Source organism: Heloderma suspectum, chromosome 6, assembly GCF_057233095.1.
Source record: "Heloderma suspectum isolate Gila_16-S chromosome 6, 16-S_ref, whole genome shotgun sequence".
Taxonomy (NCBI): Eukaryota; Metazoa; Chordata; class Lepidosauria; order Squamata; family Helodermatidae; genus Heloderma; species Heloderma suspectum.
In genome coordinates this window covers 122,653,934-122,675,327 of record NC_139463.1, presented here as the reverse complement: position 1 = coordinate 122,675,327, position 21,394 = coordinate 122,653,934, and the positions used below count along the sequence as shown (strand labels likewise).

Genomic DNA, 21,394 nt, shown 5'->3' with positions numbered 1-21,394 from the left:
TCGACTTCAGAAAGAATGTGTGGAGAGGCAAGAGGAGGAGGAGGGAGGGGTGAAGGTGAGTGGACACAGGAGGTTGGGCAAGGTGGGAAGGCAAATGGAGAAGGAGGGAGTGTGCTTTGGTGAATGGGAACTGTAGGGCTGAAACTATGCCACTCGTCTCCAATCAGAGGCAGTGGTGGAGGAGGGGGTACACAAAGTTTGATGAAAGGCTTTGTGTGTTTATTGTGCGAGGTGGTTGTTTGGGAGATGGCTGTGTTTGTTCATTTAGGTCTGGGGTGTGGGTATGCAGTCATTGCAGCTTCTTCCTCCTTCTCTATTCAACTGTGCCTCGCCAATATTTTTTTTAAAAAAACACCATTTACTAGTTAGCTAGCTTCTTCTTGTCTCATTCCTTTGCTCGCTGTCCCCCCCCCACCAACCATTCAATTTTTAATGGAATGTGGTGGTCAGTTGGGACTCAGGAGAGGGGTCTGTTTATTTCTAAGTTTGGCACTCACTGCAGCTTGTTCTGTTCCTCCCTCCTAGTCATCCTCCATTCAACTCTATATTTCTAGATTTCTAAAAACAAAGATTACTTCTGGGCTTGTTCTTCCGCCCCCCCTTTAATTATAATCCAACCATTTAGTTTCATTCTAAATTCTAAAATAAAGAAATATTACTATAGCTGCCTACCAATGCCTTGACTTATTACTGGCTCCCCCACCCCCATGTTCTGAGCTGAACTGTTTCTTTATTCACTGGGTTGATCCCTGCAAAACATGAATTAAATAAAGGGTGGTTGTTTCTTTTTTTCCCTGTTCTTTGCTTGCTCTTGGCTCTTATTTTATCCCGTCCACCTCCCTCCTGTATTTCTTGAACTTTAGATGTTTTCCTAAAACGAAAATTAAATGTAATATATAAAAAACTCTGTTCTTTGCTTAGTTAGTTGTGTATTTGCCTTTCTTTTGCTTGTGTGTGTGTGCATGCACGCATGTGTTGTGGTCAAGCAAAGCAATCTGTTCACATTTCAGTACAGTGGGCAAAGGACTACACACATATTATTTTTATTAACTTATTCGAATAATACTGCACTGTGTGACAAAACTAGCCAGCCCAATAAGAGGGATCTTTGGGGTCTTGGCAGGGGCAGAGGTGGGTGAGGTGCTGCTGTCACTAGCAGCACCATTATGCAAGCGGACTCTCCCCTAGCCTGGATAGCATGTGCCGGTGTAGTAGGGCAGCAGAGTGCAGAGGCCAGTTGCAGTGTTTGGAGGTCACCATTCAAGGAGGCTGGTGGATGCAGCAGCAGTAGTCATACTCTTTCCAAAGAAGGAGCAGCATCTCCTTCTGTAGTGGAAGAGGGGAGTCCACTGATGGATGTTAGGTCAGAGGTGTCTGATGTCCTCATCAGATACCTCAATGTAAATATTCCCAAGGTCCACGGCCACTCCCCTGGGCTCTCTTCCTATAGAAGTACTTGTTGGCATGTATTAGCTCTAGAACTATCACAGTTCCTGCATGGCAGGGTTGCTGTGTCTTGCTGCCTGTGTCAGACAAGTCCACTGTCATTGCTCTCAGTTCAATGCAATGTGCCCACCTGGCAGGGTTGTAAAATGTGTCTTCCTGCCTCGATCAGACAAGACAACTGGGAGGCTGACCATGCAGCTGTGACTGAAAGGGAGACTTGAAGTCTCATTCTCCTTTGGCCATTGATCAGATGGGAGACCAAGCAGAGGCCACTTGCTGATCATCAGCTCCCCATGATTTGACTGAGTTTCTGCTTATCCTGTCCAAAGCCTGAATCAGAGTCTGGCTCTGAACCCATAGGCCCCGTGGTGGCACTGGGGCTAATGAGGCTGGAGCTAGGCCCAACAGGTTCTATGAGCAAAGAGTATACTATGGATGGATTACATATTAATTACATAAACTAATACACATGTCACCCCCCCAAAAAACTGCACATCCAGACAGAGCACTTTACCAACACTGGTAGAGTCCCAAAGCTGGGTGCCATGTGGACATGAGCACAGTTTGACTTGCAAGGCCAAGCAAGCACTCTATGACTCCCATGTAAGTAGGGAAGGATGGACTCACCACCGTCCACACCGGTGGGTGCTGCCAAACAACTCCCATCTGCCTGGCTGTGTTCAGCTAACTGGATGACCTACCAACCAGTCTGCCATTGACCCATAAGTACCTGTTGGCCACCTAATCCCTCAACAAGATGCCATTGTGAGAATAAATGGCAGCTTGGGTTTTCAGTAAATATAATGTTGAATCCAAGTTTTTGAGAAGCAGCTACCACACAGTTTTAATTAGAACGTTCCATCATTTCATTCTCTTGGATACTCTAGCAGAAGCTCCATTGGCAAAGCTGACCATCTAAATCAATTTGTGAGTGAATGGAGGTGGCTCCAGGTTCCCCAAGAATGGCTTAGTCTCTATTCAGTCTTCCTGTTTTTGCCCATCCAGGAGCCTCCCCTGGGTATTTGTAGGGCACTAAGTGAAGCCCTTTTCTCTATAAGGTGGTATGCGGAAATTGCTCCATTTTTGAATGTGGAACTAAATCTGTAAAACAAGGGTGGTCTGTGTCCACAGAACTGTTTTCTAATTTTTGGCAGACTAGGAAGTTAAGTCATTTTGGCTTCCACTCTCCCTTAAGTGAGGTAATTATAGCCATTCCCAGGTAGGGATGGATGGACTCACCCATGCCTGGACTCGTCGGATGACTGCCGAACTGCTGCAGCCCACCCCTACTCATGGTGCAGTGCTAGCTTCAGCATGGTACAGCAAGTGCCCACTGAGGCCACAGGGCCAGCCATCTTCCCTAGCAAGACACCGTTGTGCGCAACAATGGTGGCTCGGACACTTCCGGGTAGGTAGTGTTGCGTAATTGGCTGCCATTCAGGGGCCATCTGCACAACATTACAAATGTGAATGCTCCATTCAAGCTTGTAATGTTGCATAGATGGACCCTTCAAAGCTGCCAACTACACAACATTACCTACCTGGAAGCTCCCAAGCCGCCATTGTTGCTCACAATGGCGGCTCGCTAGGAGGACGGGCAGCTGAGAGGTACTCCCTGAGCCATGAGGTGCTCACTGAGTGGGTCTGCAAGTGCCCTGCAGTTCAGAAGTGGGGTCCGGGAGGGGGGAAGGTGGAGTCCATCAGACTCTGCCCCCACCCCCCATGGACTCTTGTGACATCCCTACTCCTGGTTTATTTGTTTGAAATGGGTCCATCTGCATCCCATGGCTCAACAAGCAGGGTTTGGGAGGCTGAGCACGGCTGGGGGGAGGACCAGCCTCCCAGGCCCAGTCATGCCCCCATGACAACCCAAATTACCTCAATGATGAAGCATAGAAATGAAATATCCTGAGGCTTTACACACACTTTATAGTCTCCTTAAACTGATGACACAATAATAGCAGGAGGGATACCATGGTTCTTCCTTCTTCTGCCCTGATGCTAAACATACTTAATTATGAATAGGCACCACTGAGTTGCAGAAAGGGATAGTATGTGCAATAGGTAAAAAAATAATGCAGTGAGCATCTGTAACTGTGTATATGTCCAGTCTTTTCTAGACTATAAAACATTTTTAAATGTATGAAGAAAGAAAGGGGGCATTAGAGAGCACGTCAGCCCTGCTGAGCCTGGATGGGTTCATGCCAGCCAAAGTGTTGTTTGCCACTGCCACCATCACCTGCCACTCCCTGGGAATCATTGGAGGGCAGGGGCATGGCCTGCAGTGCCCAGGACTTCGACCTAGCTGATCCACAACTCGAGGTATTGTTTAGGGATGGCGGAGAATTTCTCCCCGAAACTTCGGGGGGCTGAGCGCCAACAAGTTCGGCCCCCCGAACAAGTTTCAGGGAGAAATTCTCTGCACCCCCCGCCCCCGTACCCCCCCCGGGACGGGACTTACCTTTGCCGAATGTCCCACCCGGCGGCAGGTCCGGCCGGCGGTTCGGCGGGTGTTCGTGCGGGGCGGGAGCGGCAGCCGGTCTTTCGACCGGCTGCCGCCGCCACCATTCCAATAAAAGAAAAAAAAATGCCCCCGTGATAGGCTACATGACGATTAACGTAGCCTATCATGGCTAGATTTGCAAAGTCAGCCGTGATAGGCTACGTTAATCGTCACGTAGCCTATCACGGGTGACTTAAAAAAAAAAAAGCACGTACGGATAATGGCGGCCCCCATAGGGAGCCGCCATTCCCGTTCCTTATTTCGTCACTGTAGTCTACGTAAAGATTTACGTAGACTACAGCGACCAAATAAGGAACGCGAATGGCGGCTCCCTATGGGGGCCACCATTAGCGTACGCGCTTTTTTTTTTTTTAAGTCACCCGTGATAGGCTACATGACAATTAACGTAGCCTATCACGGCTGACTTTGCAGATCTAGTGGTGATAGGCTATGTTAATCGTCACGTAGCCTATCACGGGGGCGTGTTGTTTTTTTTTTTTTTTTTAAACTTTGGAGTTCGCGGCCGGGCGAGGCGGGAAGCCTCCTCCCCAGCCTGAATTTCAGCTGGGCAAGGCGGGAAGCCTCCCCCCAGGCCTGAATTTCGGCCGGGGCGAGGCGGGAAGCCTCCCCCCCTGGCCTGAACTTTGCGGGGGGAGCAGCGAAGCGCCTCCCCCCCACCGCGAACAAGCTTCGACGACAGGTAAGTGACTTTCGTCCACCCCTAGTATTGTTTCCCTTGTTTGAGGCATTTCCAAAGCTCCCTTCCATTCAGTGTTTTGGGGGAGATTCCTACTTTTGAAATTCAGTATATTGATTGTGTCAATGTTTCCCAGTCAGATCCTGACTCAAATATATGCTGAATTTCATAGCCTTGTGGTCATTGTTTACAACTTGTCCCACACCAATTCACCCCTGGACTATGTTTAAGAGAAAAGCAAGGTGATCCTCTCGATAATTTGACGTCTAACTATTCTAAGTCACTGATTTGCTTTTATACAGACATTTGACTCACATTCCTCTAATAAAACAGGATTTGGGCAGTGATCTAATGTCAGAATTGCATAATGCTTTGTCTCCCAATCATTGCTGAGCCCAACATTCCTGTTGGTGTTTGGTCCCTATGGGAATATTTACCACCTCCCATTTATTACACCACAAGGAGGAGAGATTACTGGAATTCAGCTATGGGGGGGGGGGCAATTAATATGTTTGCTATGGATACAGCCCTGAGAACTCAAACACTGAAGAACTGATTATTTCTCCATGGCATTATTCAAATCACAGTAATTTGTTCACCTGGCCAAAGCTCCAAAGAATCCCCAGAAGGCAGTTGAGAAAAATAAACAAGGAAGCCTGAAAATGATCATAAATGAACTCCAGTGCCCCCCTCCAAGCTGGGAATAGGGTTGCAATGCAGGCAGAGAACTATCTGATGTTTCTGATGCCCTCAGTCTCCCCGCCCCCATCCAATGTAGCCTATTTAAGTCAGGGAGTTCATCTGGATGAAAACAGGAGAAACTGTCTACAGAGAGGTTAGTTCACCAGGATGTTGTGGCTATTGGTGATCCACTTTCAGCTGCTTGCCATCCTGTGCAAAGCTGAGAGTATAAAATGCCCCAGAAGTGATCCCTTCCCCATTCCACAGGACTGGTTCCAGCCAGGTGGCCTCATTATTGGTGGGATGGTTTCTCAGATCACTTATGCTTTCAATGAAGCATAATGTTCAAGGAGCATCCTTCTCTAAATCTGTTTGACCTTCCAGAGTAAGAATCCCACCCCTCACATGCCTATCACAAATAACTGTGGATATAAATGTGTAAATGTGAAAATGGATGTGTAAATATTTAAGTTTTGGGTTCTCACATATTCATTTGTTAAAAAAATAACATCTGTCACTTTTGTCCGGAATACAGAGAACATTGCAAATCTTATTAAATTCTAATCAAAACTGAACTGAACTGAAAATCTGATCCATCACTACAGTAACTTTATGCAATTCATTTCCCTCAGGCCTCCACTCTCATGATAGTATCTAAATCTGGATACCCCCCCCACCACCAACAGACACACACCCTGCACCTCTCTTTGACTAGCTGCTAGATAGAAATTTAAAGTACTGTTTGCTTGGTCCTTTAGAATCCATTATAGCAGGTGTGGGCAAAAAGTCACACACCAGAGGATGCTTGACTCCTACTACCATCAACCCCAGCTATCATCACCAATGATACTTTAGTCCAAGGATTATTGGAATGCAAAAGGTTCTTGACCCCTGCATTAGGGTCACTTAGACTATATAAGGAAAAATAGTTCACTTAAAGCTGGGTGAGGAAGACAAGAACGGAATTTATTGGCACATAATTGTGAGATGATGCTCAAAGAATGAACCCCAAGGCTTTCTTAGTCTTATGCATTCCACTAATGGCACAATTAATATGAAATTTGTTCTCTCACAAGGAGATTTCTCTCTATTCTGGAATGTGACATGAGGGTGGGGAAAGTGAATGCATTCTTAAAATTGCATGGAAAGGGCCCCAAATGTGCATGCCCCCAGATGTGTGCCAGGTGCATGGAGTATCTCCACTGCCAAGGACATGGTAGAAGTTTAACTTTCAACTGTGATCCCTGTCATGCTTCACAAACCATACAAAATGGGGGAAATCTGCAAAATCCAGAAGAACTTTGCATCAAGCATCTCTGTATACAGACATCCATGTGCTATCAGTTTTCGAAGAAAATTTAACAGATGGTTCAGCAACAAGAATAACAAAAACAAGGGAAGTAGCAAAGGATTTCAGACAAACATGGGTAGCTGAATATAGCATAAGTCTTCTCCACACAGAGGATTTTCATCCCATGATTTTCCTGGGACTTCTGCTTCCAGATTCTTGGTGAGATTAAGATCGGCCCTTTACATGTGCTTCCCATCCCCCTGCTTCCCCCCTTTATCTGTGAGTTCTATATGTTTTGTTATACAACCACCACATGGCAATACTGCTATAGTGCCACTTCCACTTTATATGGACCAATTTAAACCAATTCAAACTGCTTCTTTTTATCAGCTCAGTATTTCCATTCTAAATATAGCCAGGGAAATGATTGGAAGCCATGGGAGAGGTGCTGGAGGTTGACAGCATCAGCTAAAGGAGCCACAATCCTCTGTGAGCAACCAATCTCAATCACCAGATAAAAGCCCCATCTGGAGAAGCCCATAGTGATTTATTCTATTTATTTATTACATATCTATACCACCCAATTTCCAAAGCTATTATTGTTGTGATATTGAATTAGCATCATATCTGTGTTCTTCATTGATTAATACTGGAAACGGTTCCAAACTGAGCATTTGCCAGGAAATAACAGAAGAGCAAGAAACTGACGCTCTGATAAAATGTTTCCTCCAGCACACAACAAATTGCTGAAAGTGGGAGAAAAATGGAAGTAGGGTGGGTTTAGGTTCTCCTGAAAAGAGTGGGATTGGATCCCATCCTGTCTCACCTGACTCTGAATGTGACCTTAAAGACTAAGAAATTGTAATACACAAATACCCTGAGTCAAGGATGCTTTCACTTGGTTTCCTGCATTGACCAGGGGGTTGGACTCAATGGTCTTATAGGCCCCTTCCAACCATACTGTTCTATGATTCTATGAGCTTAGAGCACTTACAGCAGTATCCAAACAGTCTAACCACAATCATAAATTACATGCATTTCCCATGCATTTCCCATTACCTGGCATTTCCCATTATGCCAGGTAATGCCTTTGCGCTACTGTCATTTATGTTAGTGCAACGTAATTTATGTTAGTGGTTGCATCCTGCTGGACATTGCCGTTAGAGTGTACTTAATATGATAAATGAAGTGTATTGGCATTATATCTGTGGTCTTTGTTGATTAATAATGGAAATGGATCTAATCTGAATATTTGCCAGTGAAAACAACAGAAGAGCAAGAAACTCTGCACTCAGATAAAATGTTTCCCCTGGCACACAAAGAACTGCTGAGAGTAGGAGAAAAATGGGTGTAGGGTGGATTTAGGCTGTCCTGAGAAGTAGTGGGCTTGCATCCCATCCCGACTCATGTGATTCTGAACATTATCTTATAGACTAAGAAATTATGATACCATTAGCTTAGAGCTCTTACGACAGTATTCAAAGAGTGTAACCACTGTGATAAATTACATCCATTTCCCAGGGAAATCAGCGTGCCAGATAATGGCATTGTGCTAGCGTTGTTTATGTTAGTGCAGCTGGCATTTTGATGAGCAATAAATTATATAAATGCTACAGAGGGAAGTGTTCATTAGCTCAGCAAAATCCGTAACATTTTTTTAAACTTCTTACATTCTAAATCAGTTAGGGACAGGTATTCCTGGTATTGTTACAGAATTAACTCAGACATTCTAGACTTTCCTTTTGAAGTTGTAAATTAACACTATTTGCAGTATGGTAACAAAATTCTACCAGCACATCCTGGCCTTGGCATTTGCTGTGAATCAGATCAACGAGGATCCCCACATCTTGACCAATGTCTCACTCGGCCTCCACATCTATGACAGCTACTATGATGAAAGGATGACCTATCGGACCACTCTGGACCTGCTCTTCAAGTCACATCGATTTGTCCCCAACTACAAATGTGACACCCAGAAAAACCTCATAGCCATCACTTGGGGACTTGGTTCTGATACGTCTTCTCGTATGGCAGATGTTTTCAGTTTCTACAAAATACCACAGGTAGGATGTCTGTATGTGTTATGGAAGGGGGGGTAATCTGTTCAGTTTGCATATTAATAAGTAACACATGGGGGTAATACAGAAATGTTTGGCACATGTCCAGATCAAAGTGGGGCTCCTCTAAAGCACCCCAAATTGAATCTGAGTCAAGATTCAGAGGGACAGAAAGATACAGTGTCTCTGCAAAAATTGAAACATTTCTGGCCAATATCAACATATAAAGGCAATGTGGGGGTGGGGGAATGGGGGAGAGGTGGGGCTATAGTTTTATAAGTCCAAAGTCCAACTGCATGAGCAATCATGTATACATTGAGACTTATCCTTACCCATCTCTAAAACATCTCCATTTAGCTCACGAGTAGCTCAAGGTCCCCAGAGGCGCGAGACACAAGTGAGACAACTTCCATTTACCGCATGGTCCCAAATGATGCCCTCCAGTACATTGGGATTATACGGTTACTTCAAAACTTTGGATGGACATGGGTTGGCATCCTCATTCTTGATAACAACAGTGGAGAACATTTCTTGCAGACCCTGGAGCCACTGCTCTCCAAAAATGGAATCTGTTCAGCCTTCACACAAGCAATCCCACAACTAGCCCGTCTGGATAAATTGGCTGAGCTTTCTGATACACTCTCAAAAATTTCTGAAACTTTCACAAATAATAAAGTCAGTGTATTTATCATCTATGGAGAATCTTTGGCAATTTCATGGCTGAGAACTCTTATGTTACTAAGAGATCCTAGAAATCAGGGAAACTCATCATGGAGAAAGGTGTGGATAACGACAACCCAGATGGATTTCATATTAACGGGCCTTCAGTGGGGTTGGGATCTTCAGATGTTCCAAGGTGCCCTTTCTTTTACAACTCACTCAAAGGATCTTCTCGCATTCAGGGAATTCCTTCTACTTATAAAGCCTGATTGGACTCAAGGAGATGATTTCCTCAAGGATTTCTGGGAGCAAGCATTTGACTGTTCCTTCCCTGACCCAGCAGTGCCAGAAAAGGTCGATGGGATGTGTACTGGAGAGGAGAGGCTGGAGAGTCTTCCTGGGCCTCACTTTGAAATGGACATGACTGGCCACAGCTACAGCATCTATAATGCTGTCTATGCTGTGGCTCATGCTTTGCATGCCATGATCTCATCCAGATCCAACTACAGAGCAATGGTGGGGGGTAAAATGCTTGACCTTCAAAATATGCAGCCTTGGCAGGTAAGCTCTCCATAAAAGATGCATTCATTTTAGTAAACAGAATAATTCACAGTCAGAATTCATCTAGCTTTATACTCCAAGAATGACTGATGGATGAAGTTGTACATCGTACTCATTGATGTTTTCTGGGTTTAAATTTCTTCCTATGATTTAATCATCATCATAATTTAAATCTTGAGGTCCATAGTGATGCTTTTTCAGATGAAACTACATGAACAAGACCAGCAAAGAAAGGTGAACTAATATGTTTTATCCCCTCCTCCCAGTTTTCCATCAGTAAACAAACTATCTAATATATTGTATTTACCCCATAATTCTCTTTATGCCGTTTTCTCTTGCAACAAGCTCCACTCCTTTCTTCAAGGCATTTCATTTAACAACTCAGCTGGAGAAACAGTGTCCTTTAATTATCAAAGAGAAATAGCAGGTGGATTTGACATCATGAACTTGGTCACATTTCCAAACAACTCCTTCCAGAGAGTTAAAGTTGGAAGGGTGGAAGCAAATGTTCCTGAAGGAAAACAACTCATCATTGATGAGGGTCTTATTGTGTGGCACAGAAGTTTTAACCAGGTATGGATTTTGCAGTGTTCTTGGGGGACCTTCCTTTCTCCAGGTAGTTCTTTCAGCTGCATGACGTTTCCTTTGGAATCTATGATGAGACAACGATACCTTAGCAGGGTCTAACATGCTGTCTGAGCTATACTCTGGGTTGCCTCCCCCAACATAATCAGCTGTTTCACTGCCCTATATTCTTACTCCTACCCCCCCACGTATGCACACACCCACACACTGATTGTGTTGATCACTGCCACCCCCCCCCCCCGCTTATCAGGTGGCAAGAAGGGACAAATGTGCCCCTTTCCTTTTTTATTTGGAAACTTTTAGAGACATTCCAGAATGCCCAACAACTTATTTAAAATGATTTGGAGCAGGAAAGGAAAAGAAGCAGGTTGTTTCCTTCCTCCCAGTCTAATCACCCCCATCTTTTCCCCATCCTTTACCAGGAAGCTGTGGATACAAACTGTGGTGACAGCTGTGACAGAGGCTCAGGGGCCTCAGCTGACAGCAGGTTAGTCACCACATTGTTTGTGGATTTTCCACTAGTCATCTTGGAGCCAGATTACCTGAAGGATCATGTCATTCAGCTGTATGAAGTTTCCTTTGCAGCCTATGATGACACTACGATGCTTTATCAGGAGTTGGCATACTGTTTGAGTTATCCTCTTGGGTGCCTGGCCTATACTCCCCTGGCTGTTCCACTGCCTTGATTTCTTAGTCCTGCCACCCCGCTTCACACACACCAATTTTGTTGAACACTTTCCACCCCTACCAGTTATCAGGGGTATCATGTGCTCCATGGTCCATCTTTAGTGGTGCTACAAAACTAGGTGCAACATTGATGCCCCAAATATCTATTTGCTTATTTTGAAAATAATGGTACACTTCCTGTACAAATTACACATGTTGAATCTTTTTCATAGCTGCATACTGAAAAAAAAGGGCAACACACACAGAGACGTATGTACATTTCTTCTGTCGTAATTCCTTTCATTTATATGAATAGGTGGTTCCACGTTCTCTGTGTAATGCACACTGCCACCCTGGTAGCCAGAAGAAAAGGAAGGAAGGGGAGAAGTTTTGCTGCTATGACTGTGTCCCATGCCCCAAAGGGAAGATTTCAAACAAAATGGGTAGGCTAAGTAGTATTCGATTTCTCAGTAATGCAGCCTTGATTGGAACTGTTGTTTCAGGGCCAAACTAAACCTCCACATGGTGGAGCTCTGTGTGCTAGCTTTCTCTACTCTCTTGTAAGCATATGCAACCCAGATTTGGAGCACGACCACAATGCTCCAGGAGAGGAGGATTTAAGCTTCCCTCCTCCACACTTATTTACCCACAAAATTCCACTCCTTCTTGTAGTTACAAACAAACAAACAAACAAACAACCATAAAACACTGAGCGAGGGGGCTGGAATGCCTTGAATCTTAAATCCCCCTGGTTATTCTCCTGATCTGAACTGAGATTGCAAACACTTACGTGAATGTAGAGAAAGCTGGCATACATAGTTTACTGTGTCTGCTTGAATGAACATTAAGTTTTGCCCTCAGATGTTCATTTCTAAGTGATAAATTGCCGTTGTTTGCTAGCCAGACTGTGCAGTCATTTTTTATTTTTTTTAAGTGGGAAAATGTGCCTCATTCATTCATAGTTATAGGAATTGCCATCACATTGTAATCACATGTAATCACATACTTGCATATCTCTCCTAAAATGAAACATGTTTTTCAGATCTCAAACTGAGGGTCATGGTGTGCTGTGGGGATATTAAATCATAGACTTCTATCAGACAGACGTTAGTAATAGAACACAAATCAGGATTTAGATCAGAATAATGTGTATTTCTTTGCAACATATAAAAATATTGATCACTATGAGGTCTTGGTTAAACAACCCTGAAGTATGAATTTGATAAGCAGAACTTTGGCATGCAGCTCATATTCTTACAACTGTTGAGACACGAGAAGGAGATGAATGCAGGAAGAGGTAACACAGAATAAAAAGAGATCACAGAGGAGATTTATTTACTTACTTACTTACTTACTTACTTACTAATTTATTTACAATATTTGTATACCTGACCACATGCAAAGATTTTGAAGTGGTGAACAGCAGATAGAATAAAAGAATAAAGACCATGTTAACATAATTACTGTTTTTTAAGGGAAACTGAGATCTGACAAGCTGAGTCCTGATAAAACCGCAGCGAGTCCCTCGAGGAAAAAATATCAATGTTTTCAGGAATCACCCAAAGCAACACAACATTGGCAGCTGCTGGTTACAGTTGCTGACTTGGCTAGATCTGTGTGGTGTGTGTGCATTGTACTGCAGCTTTGCTGTTCTTCTTTCCCAACCAGCAATTCTCAAGTCAACTACAGCCTTTCTTTATTTTCTACCATCTTTATTAAAAAAAAATTAAAATAAAATAAAAAGTAATTTAGTTTCGTCCTTGCCTTGCCTTGTTTTTTGGCTCACAACCCTACCCCCTGCTCAGTTCAACCATCGTTACTAGTTTTCCCTTTCTTTCTTTCTTTCTTTCTTTCTTTTTCTTCATAAAAAAATATAAAAAAAGAATACTTTAGTTTCCTGCCTTGCCTTGTTCTTTCCCCCCTTCTCAATTCAACTATTTCTTAGTAGTTTTCTTTCTTTCTTTCTTTCTTTCTTTTTCTTCCTTCCTTCCTTCCTTCCTTCCTTCCTTCCTTCCCTCCCTCCCTCCCTCCCTCCCTCCCTGTAGTCAGCTGTGATAGGCTGCGTAAATCTTTATGTAGCCTATCGAGTCTGACTTAAAAAAAAACAAAAAATGCTCGTACGCAAATGGTGGTGTCTATGGCCGCTGCCATTTGCGTTCCTTATTTTGGGCCATCTTAGTCTACGTAAATATTTATGTAGATTAAGACAGTGAAAATAAGGGGAACGCAAATAGCATAGCAGACGCTATTTGCATTCCCCTTATTTTCGCCGTCTTAGTCTATGTAAATATTTACGTAGACTAAGACGGCCCAAAATAAGGAACACAAATGGCGGCAACCGTAGCCGTCGCCATTTGCGTACACGCGTTTTTGTTTTAAAGTCAGACGTGATAGGCTACGTAAAGAATTACGTAGCCCATCACGTCTTTTTTTTTTCAACATTGGAAATGGTGGCAGTGGCAGCCGGTCAGAAGACCAGCCTCCGCTGCCGCCGCCGCCGAAGCCGCCGCCGGAGCCACTGCCGCCCGGAAGATCCGCCCCAGGTAAGTCTCATCCCGGGGGGGATCCGTGGGTGGGCGGGGGGTGGCAGGCCATTCTGCCACGGAGTTTGGGGGCTGAATGCACTGGCATTCGGCCTCACCGAGATCCATGGTGGAATTCTCTGCCATCCCTAAGTACTAGGGGAGAGGGGTTACTTGCACTTCAAAGAAACCTACAGCAGAGATCAGGGATAGTGACCTCTTCCTAATTACTGCCTAAACACTTAACTTCTCCATTTCATTCCATTCCATTCCATTTATTATGTAGTGGGCCATAGGCTGTGCACATATACAAATCAACTAAAGAACTAAAAGATATTAGGGCAGATACAACATGAGGTCAAATCTAAAATTATTAGAACTAAGATATATGCACAGCATATTATTCAAAATTCATTTAAATTTATTTAAAATATACTGCTTCCACATTTAAATGGATAATTATTATCTGAAAATTAAAACAGCTATAAAATCATTAAAACAAGGCATCCCCAAAACGGTCAACTGCATTGTCAGAAATGAATTTTGAATGAATTCTCGATGCTGTCAAAGCAAAGAGATGGACCTTGTGAGTTACGATGGGATCTATATCAGACAAAAGATAGGATCTTTTATCTGGAACAATATTACAGCACAGAGAAGAGAAAAAAAAACCCAGAAATTCAGACCTTGGTTCAGAGTATAAAGGGCAGGACAGCAAATAATGTGGTAGGTCTTCAATCTCTGAAGCATCACAAATAGGGATGTCAGAGAATTCCGCCATGGATCTCGGTGAGGCCGAATGCCAGTGCATTTGGCCCCCCGAACTCCATGGCGGAACGGCCTGCCCCCCCGCCCCCCCGCGGATCCACCCGGGATGAGACTCACCTGGGGCGGATCTTCCGGGCGGCAGCGGCTCCGGCCATTTCCAGGCTTGTGTAAAAAAAAAAAAAAAAAGATGTGATAGGCTACGTAAATCTTTACATAGCCTACCATGGTTGGGTGGGTTTAAAAAATATAAAGCGTGTACGCAAATGGGGGCGGCTACGGCCGACACCATTTGCGTTCCTTCTTTTTACCGTCTTAATCTACGTAAATATTTACATAGACTATGATGGCAAAAATAAAGGGGAATGCAAATAGCATAGTGGGCGCTATTTGCGTCCCCTTTTGATTTGCCATTTTAGCCTATGTAAAAGATTTACTTAGGCCGTAGGCGCTGCCATTTGCGTATGCGTTTTTTTTTTTTTTAACCAAGTCCTCCGCAGCTGGACATTCGGCTGCGGACAGCTCTGCCCTGGCCAGGCCGGGCCTGGCCGACTGCTTTGCAGAGCTGCCGCGGAGCACAGCTGGCTGTTCGAGGATTCTGGGGGGAGGAACGGAGCGCCTCCCCCCCCAGCCAGGATTCCGGGGGGAGGGATGAAATGCCTCCCCCCCAACCATCAACATAATCCATGAAAGGTAAGTCATTTTGTACATCCCTAATCACACATACATAAAGGTTGAGCCAGAGCAATTTGAGAATATCTGTCATTCATCATTGCTCTTGGCATAGTTTGAAAATGAAGAGCTGTAAAAACTTGCCAAAGTTTTGGGAAAGTAATCTTTGTCAAATTCGCAGCTCTTCAGTGCTCATATTTGTAAAACCTGTACCATTTTGATAATTTTGAATTCTTAATAGCCTGTCTGTCCAGGGAAACACTGTAACCAAAGATACATTGACGAAGCCTCTCTTTCCAGTTCAGAGTAGAAAATTCATCCACTGAGGTGAAATAGGATTGTAATAAATTGTAATATCTTGAGCTCCAGAATGTACAATTTAACAGCTGTTGATAACATAATTTAGGTAGAACCCGGGCAGAAGATTCTTTTAAAGTTCTCCAGTAATTAATCAAGACACAGTGGATATGAGCTCTAATGGAGGGCAGATGTAAAAGTTTTCTAAGAAATTGATTTTGAAGGGCCTCCAATTTGATGAATAGAGACTCATCCCAACCCCAAACTGCAGCCCCAGATAAAATGTGGGCAATTACCTTACTCTGAAAAATGGAGGTGTGGAAGAGGGGGTATCTGCATCTGCACATATCCATCAGTTCACTCAGCAAGATGTACATTAATTCAAACCATCCAGATAAAGCTTCACACTCAATATGTACCCTGGATTATAAAGAATTCTAGTACCTAAGAGAAATCATGTGTGATAACATATATACAGATGGTCACAACTATGTGAATGAGTCACATGCAGGGTGCATGTATGTGCAGTGCAATGTGTGACCATCTCTCTGCTCCAACATGATGCCAGATTGGCTTAGCAAGTCTCACAAGATGTTGACAATAGTTACATAGAAAAAGGGAAATAAGTTTCCATAAATATTCTGAAACATGATCTACAATTAGCCTCAAACATTTTATTCGTCATACTGGGGTCAGCTCCCATTGGATCTTTGGGACCCAGTAGAGTGTACTCATGTCAGGGCAGTATTGATAAGCATAAGCACAATGGAGGGAATATTAAAATGCATTTTCATATGGCCATTCGTATGTTTGGAACCAGATGTCAGAAGTCAGCATGAGCAACAACTTCTTCATGGGAGGCAGAGCGAGAGTAGCCCGTGAGTTGAAGTGGTGCTGAAATGGGGCCTCTTTCCATTTTTTTTAGATCTGGATGACTGTTTCAAATGTCTGGACCATCAATATCCAAGCAAGGATCAAGATCAATGCATTCCTAAGGCTATCAGTTTTCTATCTTATGAAGAACCTCTAGGGGTCAGTTTAGCCTCAGTTGCTCTTTCATTTTCTCTGAACATGGCCTTGGTGCTTGGGATTTTTATTAAACACAGAGATACCCTCATTGTCAAAGCCAACAACCGAGACCTCACCTACACTCTCCTCATCTCTCCCCTGCTTTCTTTCATCACTTCTTTGCTATTCCTTGGCCAACCTGGGAAAGTCACCTGCCTTCTCCGACAACCAACTTTTGGCATCATCTTTTCAGTGGCTGTATCTTGTGTGTTGGCCAAAACCATCACTGTGGTTGTAGCTTTCATGGCTACCAGACCAGGGTCTAACATGAGGAAGTGGGTAGGAAAAAGACTGGCCAACAGTATTGTCCTTTGTTGCTCACTTCTTCAAGCAAGTATTTGCACTGTGTGGCTGGCAAAGTCTCCTCCATTCCCTGATGTAGACATGCACTCAGGAAATGGAGAAATCATTGTCCAATGTAATGAAGGGTCAGTGGCCCTGTTTTACGGTGTCCTCAGCTACATGGGCCTCTTGGCCATCACCAGCTTCATTGTGGCATTCTTGGCCCGCAAGTTACCGGACACTTTCAATAAAGCCAAGTTTATTACAGTCAGCATGTTGGTGTTTTGCAGTGTGTGGGTCTCCTTTGTTCCCACTTACCTGAGCACAAGAGGAAAAGACATGGTGGCTGTGGAGATCTTCTCTATCTTGTGTTCCAATGCTGGATTACTGGGTTGCATCTTTCCCCCCAAATGCTACATCATTCTGCTGAGACCTGAGTTGAACAACAGGGAGCAATTAATGAGACAAAAGTATTAAAGGATCTGTATACTGTTCTTGTATCACGATGTTATCTTGATGGTAGGATAATGAATTTAGGGGCAAAGGGTTCATGATAAGATTAACTGTATAATATGTACATCATTCCCCACTGAGTTCCTGATGCTGCTCAAGCTCCCCATCAGCCCAGCTCAGCAACTTCCTTTCTCAGCTCTAGGTGTTTTCTACTACAGGAGCTACGTTCAGTACAATTAGACATAGCAGAGATTATGATGAAAGAAATGAACTGAAACAGAATTATATGATGAGAACTGGATGAAATAGAACAGAATTGAAGTATGTTCAGAAGGGGAGCCCTACTCATCAGAATCATGAGAGAGCAGGCACCTGGTAAGAACTTAAAAAGGCACAATGGGTTGTATATTAGGCATGTCTTATGATGGTTCATGGACGTCTAGGTTCCCTGCATTCAAAAACAATAAACACCATGGCCTATTGGAAGTGAACACTGATTCCCACAGCTACGAAAGAAAATGTTTTACTGTACAGGTGAATATTGTCTAGAAAGTTTGTGAAGCTGTGAAAGAGAATGCTGACTTGTGAAGAGACCTTTTAATGGAACAGGGCAATGACCTTTCTGTTGTGTTGTTGTCAAGGTCACCACTGCCCTTCCACCTGAAATGTTGAAATAAGCAATATTTTCACATCTGTGTGAAATTCCCTATATCGTAATCGATTATGTATTTGGCACCCTGGCTCACTGTGGGTTTCATAAAACGTAAAGGGAACATTCTCAATAACCTCTGCCACAGTGCTGTTTCAATATGTGTGTTTCATATGTCTGTGAAATGAACAGACCTCTCTTCAGCATTTTGCCATTATTCTCTTTTCTGCATTAAATCTGATTTCTTTACAATGTTTGCCTTTTTGGTTAAGTCTTATTCACATAGAAACCCTACTGTGCAACCCTAGATGTGTCTACTCTAAAGTAAGTCCACTGAGTTCAATGGGGTTTACTCCCAGGTAAGGAGGTATAGGATTCCAGCCTCATACACCTTCTTTTCTTCATTTTGTAATTTCCTCACCTTTTTTGGTTTCACAATAGCCCCTCCCCTCCATTTTAATTTTCTTCGTATATTAATATCCTTCTGCTATGGATTGCCAATAATATGTGGGGTCTTCATTTGAAGTTTCCCTGATCACTGCCTTTGCTCTTTCTTGCCACTTTTTTTGGCTATGAAAACAAATTTAGATTTAGCCTTTATGGAATCTCATTAGTGCCTGGCTACTACACTCCTCCTCCTCCTCCTCTGCCTCCTCCTCCTCCTCTCTCTCTCTCTCTCTCTCTCTCTCCCTCTCCATCGCTCTCTCCTGTTTTGGTCTGGCCTTATCATTACATGGGGTCACACACCCAGATGAGGTAGTGGAGTGAGAAGAGTTTGGGACTTGCTTACACAGTTATTATTTATGATCTGTCCAACATGCCCATGGCCAATCCCCTACGGCTTCCTCAAACAAGCTGCGATGGGCAAGGGCCAAGAGAGCATGTGGGTCACAGATTTATGCCATGGGTTTCATAGAGCTCTATTTTATTTGCCATGCTATTCAACTTCTGTATGGTGTTAGGACTTTTGTCCACCCCACTATCATTCACTCTTGACTTACTACAAGGTTCCATCCTGTCCCCCATGTTTTTTAACATCTACGTGACAACACTGGGGGAAGTCATGGGGAAGTTTGGGTTGAAGTGTCATCAGTATGAATATGATACTCATCTCTAGGAATGTACAAAAGTCAATTATCTTTTCGAAGGGTGACATTAGCGGTGGTGGGGAGGTGGTCCATCCCTCCCCCCGAAATTCTCCCTGGCCGGCTCTGTGCCGAGGCGATTCCCAGAGCTGCCAGCCGGGGCTGCCCACAGCCAGACATCTGGCCACTGGGCAGCCTGCACAGGGATGAAAATGGTGGCCACCGTAGCCCCCACCATTTGTGTCCCTGTATTTTGCCATGATAGGTTATGTAAATATTTACGTAGCCTATCACAGCAAAAGAAAGAAAGAAAAAGGAATGCAAATGGTGGCGGCTACGGTGATTGTCTCTTGCATTCCCCTTTTTTTTGCCGTGATAGGCTACGTAAATACTTACATAGCCTATCACTGCCTCCACAGGGACGCAAATGGCTATAATGAAGAAGCAAATGGCAGCCGCAGACGCCAACGGCAGCAGGTAGGTGTCCTGTTTCGCGCGCCTTTTGTGTGTGTGGGGGGTTATTCTGCAAAGGATTTCGGGGGGCTGAATGCACTGGCATTCGGCCTCACCAAGATCCGTGACAGAATTCTCTAACATCCCTACTCATCTCTACCTCTCATTTCCATCTACACATTGCTGTCAAACACTTGAACCAGTGTCTGGAGGCTGTATTGGGGTGGATGTGGGTGAACAGGCTGAAACTTAATTCAGATAACATGGAATTACAGTACTGTGGGTTGGCAAACCAACTACTGCTGAGGTAGGTTTACCACTGGTCTTGGATGGGGTTGCACTCCACCTAAAATATGAAGCGTATAGTCTGCAAGTCCTCCTGAACTCTCTGCTAATGGGGGAAGCCCAGGTGGCTGAAGTGTCCAGGAGTCCCTTTTACCAGCTTAGTCTGTTACACCAGCTACGGCCCTAGCTGGAGAGGATGGACCTTGCCTGAATTATCCTTGTGCTTGTGACATCCAGACTAGACTATTCCAAATGCTGTTTGTGGAGATGCTTTTGAAGATTGTGGGTCACTTAGATATGCCATGGCTTTCTGCAGGGCTCTATTATGCTATTAAACATCTACATTTATCTATCTATCTATCTATCTATCTATCTATCTATCTATCCATCAATCATATTTATATACCTCTCCAGATCAAAGATTTTGATTTTTATATTGAAACAACAATAATAAGAATAAAACCCCATAATTAAAACCCAATTCCAATCATAGATTAGTAGGGTTGGAAGGGGCGTATGAGACTATCAAGTCCAAACCCCTGCTCAGAGTAGGAATCCAAGTCAGAACATCCTTGACAAATGGCTGTCCAGCTTCATCTTGAATGCCTCCAGTGTGGAAGAGTCCACAACATCCGTAGGTATTTGGTTCCATTGTTGTATTGTTCTAACACTCAGGAAGATTTCCTGACGTTCAGCCGGAATCTGGCTTCCTGTTACTTGAGCCCATGATTCGGTGTCCTGCACTCTGGGATGATCAAGAAGAGATCCTGGCCTGCCTCTCTGTGACAACCTTTCAAGTTCTAGAAGAGCACTATCATATCTCCCCTCAGTCTCTCTCTTCTCAAGGCTAAACATGCCCAGTTCTTTCAGTCTCTCTTCATTGGGCTTTGTTTCCAGTCCCCTGATCATCTTTGTTGCCCTCCTCTGAACACTCTCCAGCTTGTCTGCATCCTTCTCAAAGTGTGGTGCCCAGAACTGGACATGGTACTCCAGATGAGGCCTAACCAGTGCTGTGTAGAGGGGAACTAGTACTTCTTGGGATTTGGAAGCTCTGCTTCTATTAATGCAGCCCAAAAGAGCATTTGCCTTTTTTGTAGTCACATCACATGGTTGGTTCATATTCAGCTTGTGATCGACAACAATTCCAAGATCCTTCTCGCTTGTAGTCCTGTTGAGCCACGTATCCCCCATCTTGTAACTGTCATTTGGTTTCTTTTCCCTAGGTGCCAAACTTGGCATTTATCCACATTAAATTTCATTCTGTTATTTTCTGCCCAGCGCTCCAGTCTATGAAGATCGCGTTGAAGTTTGTTTCTGTCTTCCAAAGTATTAGCTATCCCGCCCAATTTTGTGTCATCAGCAAATTTGGTCAGCATTCCCTGCACCTCCTCCTCCAAGTCATTAATAAAAATGTTGAAGAGCACTGGGCCCAGGACTGAGCCCTGCCATACTCTGCTCATTGCCTCTCCCCAGTTTGAGAAGATCCCATTGATAAGCACTCTTGGAGTCCCATTCTGTAGCCAACTGTGGATCCACCGTATCACTGTTTCATCTAGCCCACTTTGAGCTAGTTTGCTCATCAGAATATCATGGGGCACTTTGTTGAAAGCTTTGCTGAAGTTGATGTATATTATGTCCACAGCATTCCCACTGTCCACAAGGGAGATTACTTGATCAAAAAATGAGGTCAGATTTGTCTGGCAGGACTTGTTCTTG

At 43.9% G+C, this 21,394-nt stretch overlaps 1 protein-coding gene across 1 annotated transcript in view; it reads left to right on the top strand.

Moving 5' to 3' along the window:
• LOC146342969 (vomeronasal type-2 receptor 26-like) overlaps positions 1 to 17,230 on the top strand; it is a 41,790-nt gene extending 24,560 nt beyond the window's left edge. The window contains exons 3-7 of the mRNA XM_084808106.1: positions 8,390 to 8,681; positions 9,033 to 9,896; positions 10,242 to 10,469; positions 11,464 to 11,590; positions 16,329 to 17,230. Coding sequence (XP_084664232.1) covers positions 8,391 to 8,681; positions 9,033 to 9,896; positions 10,242 to 10,469; positions 11,464 to 11,590; positions 16,329 to 17,230 — 2,412 coding nt within the window. The 5' untranslated portion in view covers position 8,390. The remainder of the gene's footprint in view (positions 1 to 8,389; positions 8,682 to 9,032; positions 9,897 to 10,241; positions 10,470 to 11,463; positions 11,591 to 16,328) is intronic.
• The last annotated feature ends 4,164 nt before the right edge of the window (positions 17,231 to 21,394 follow it).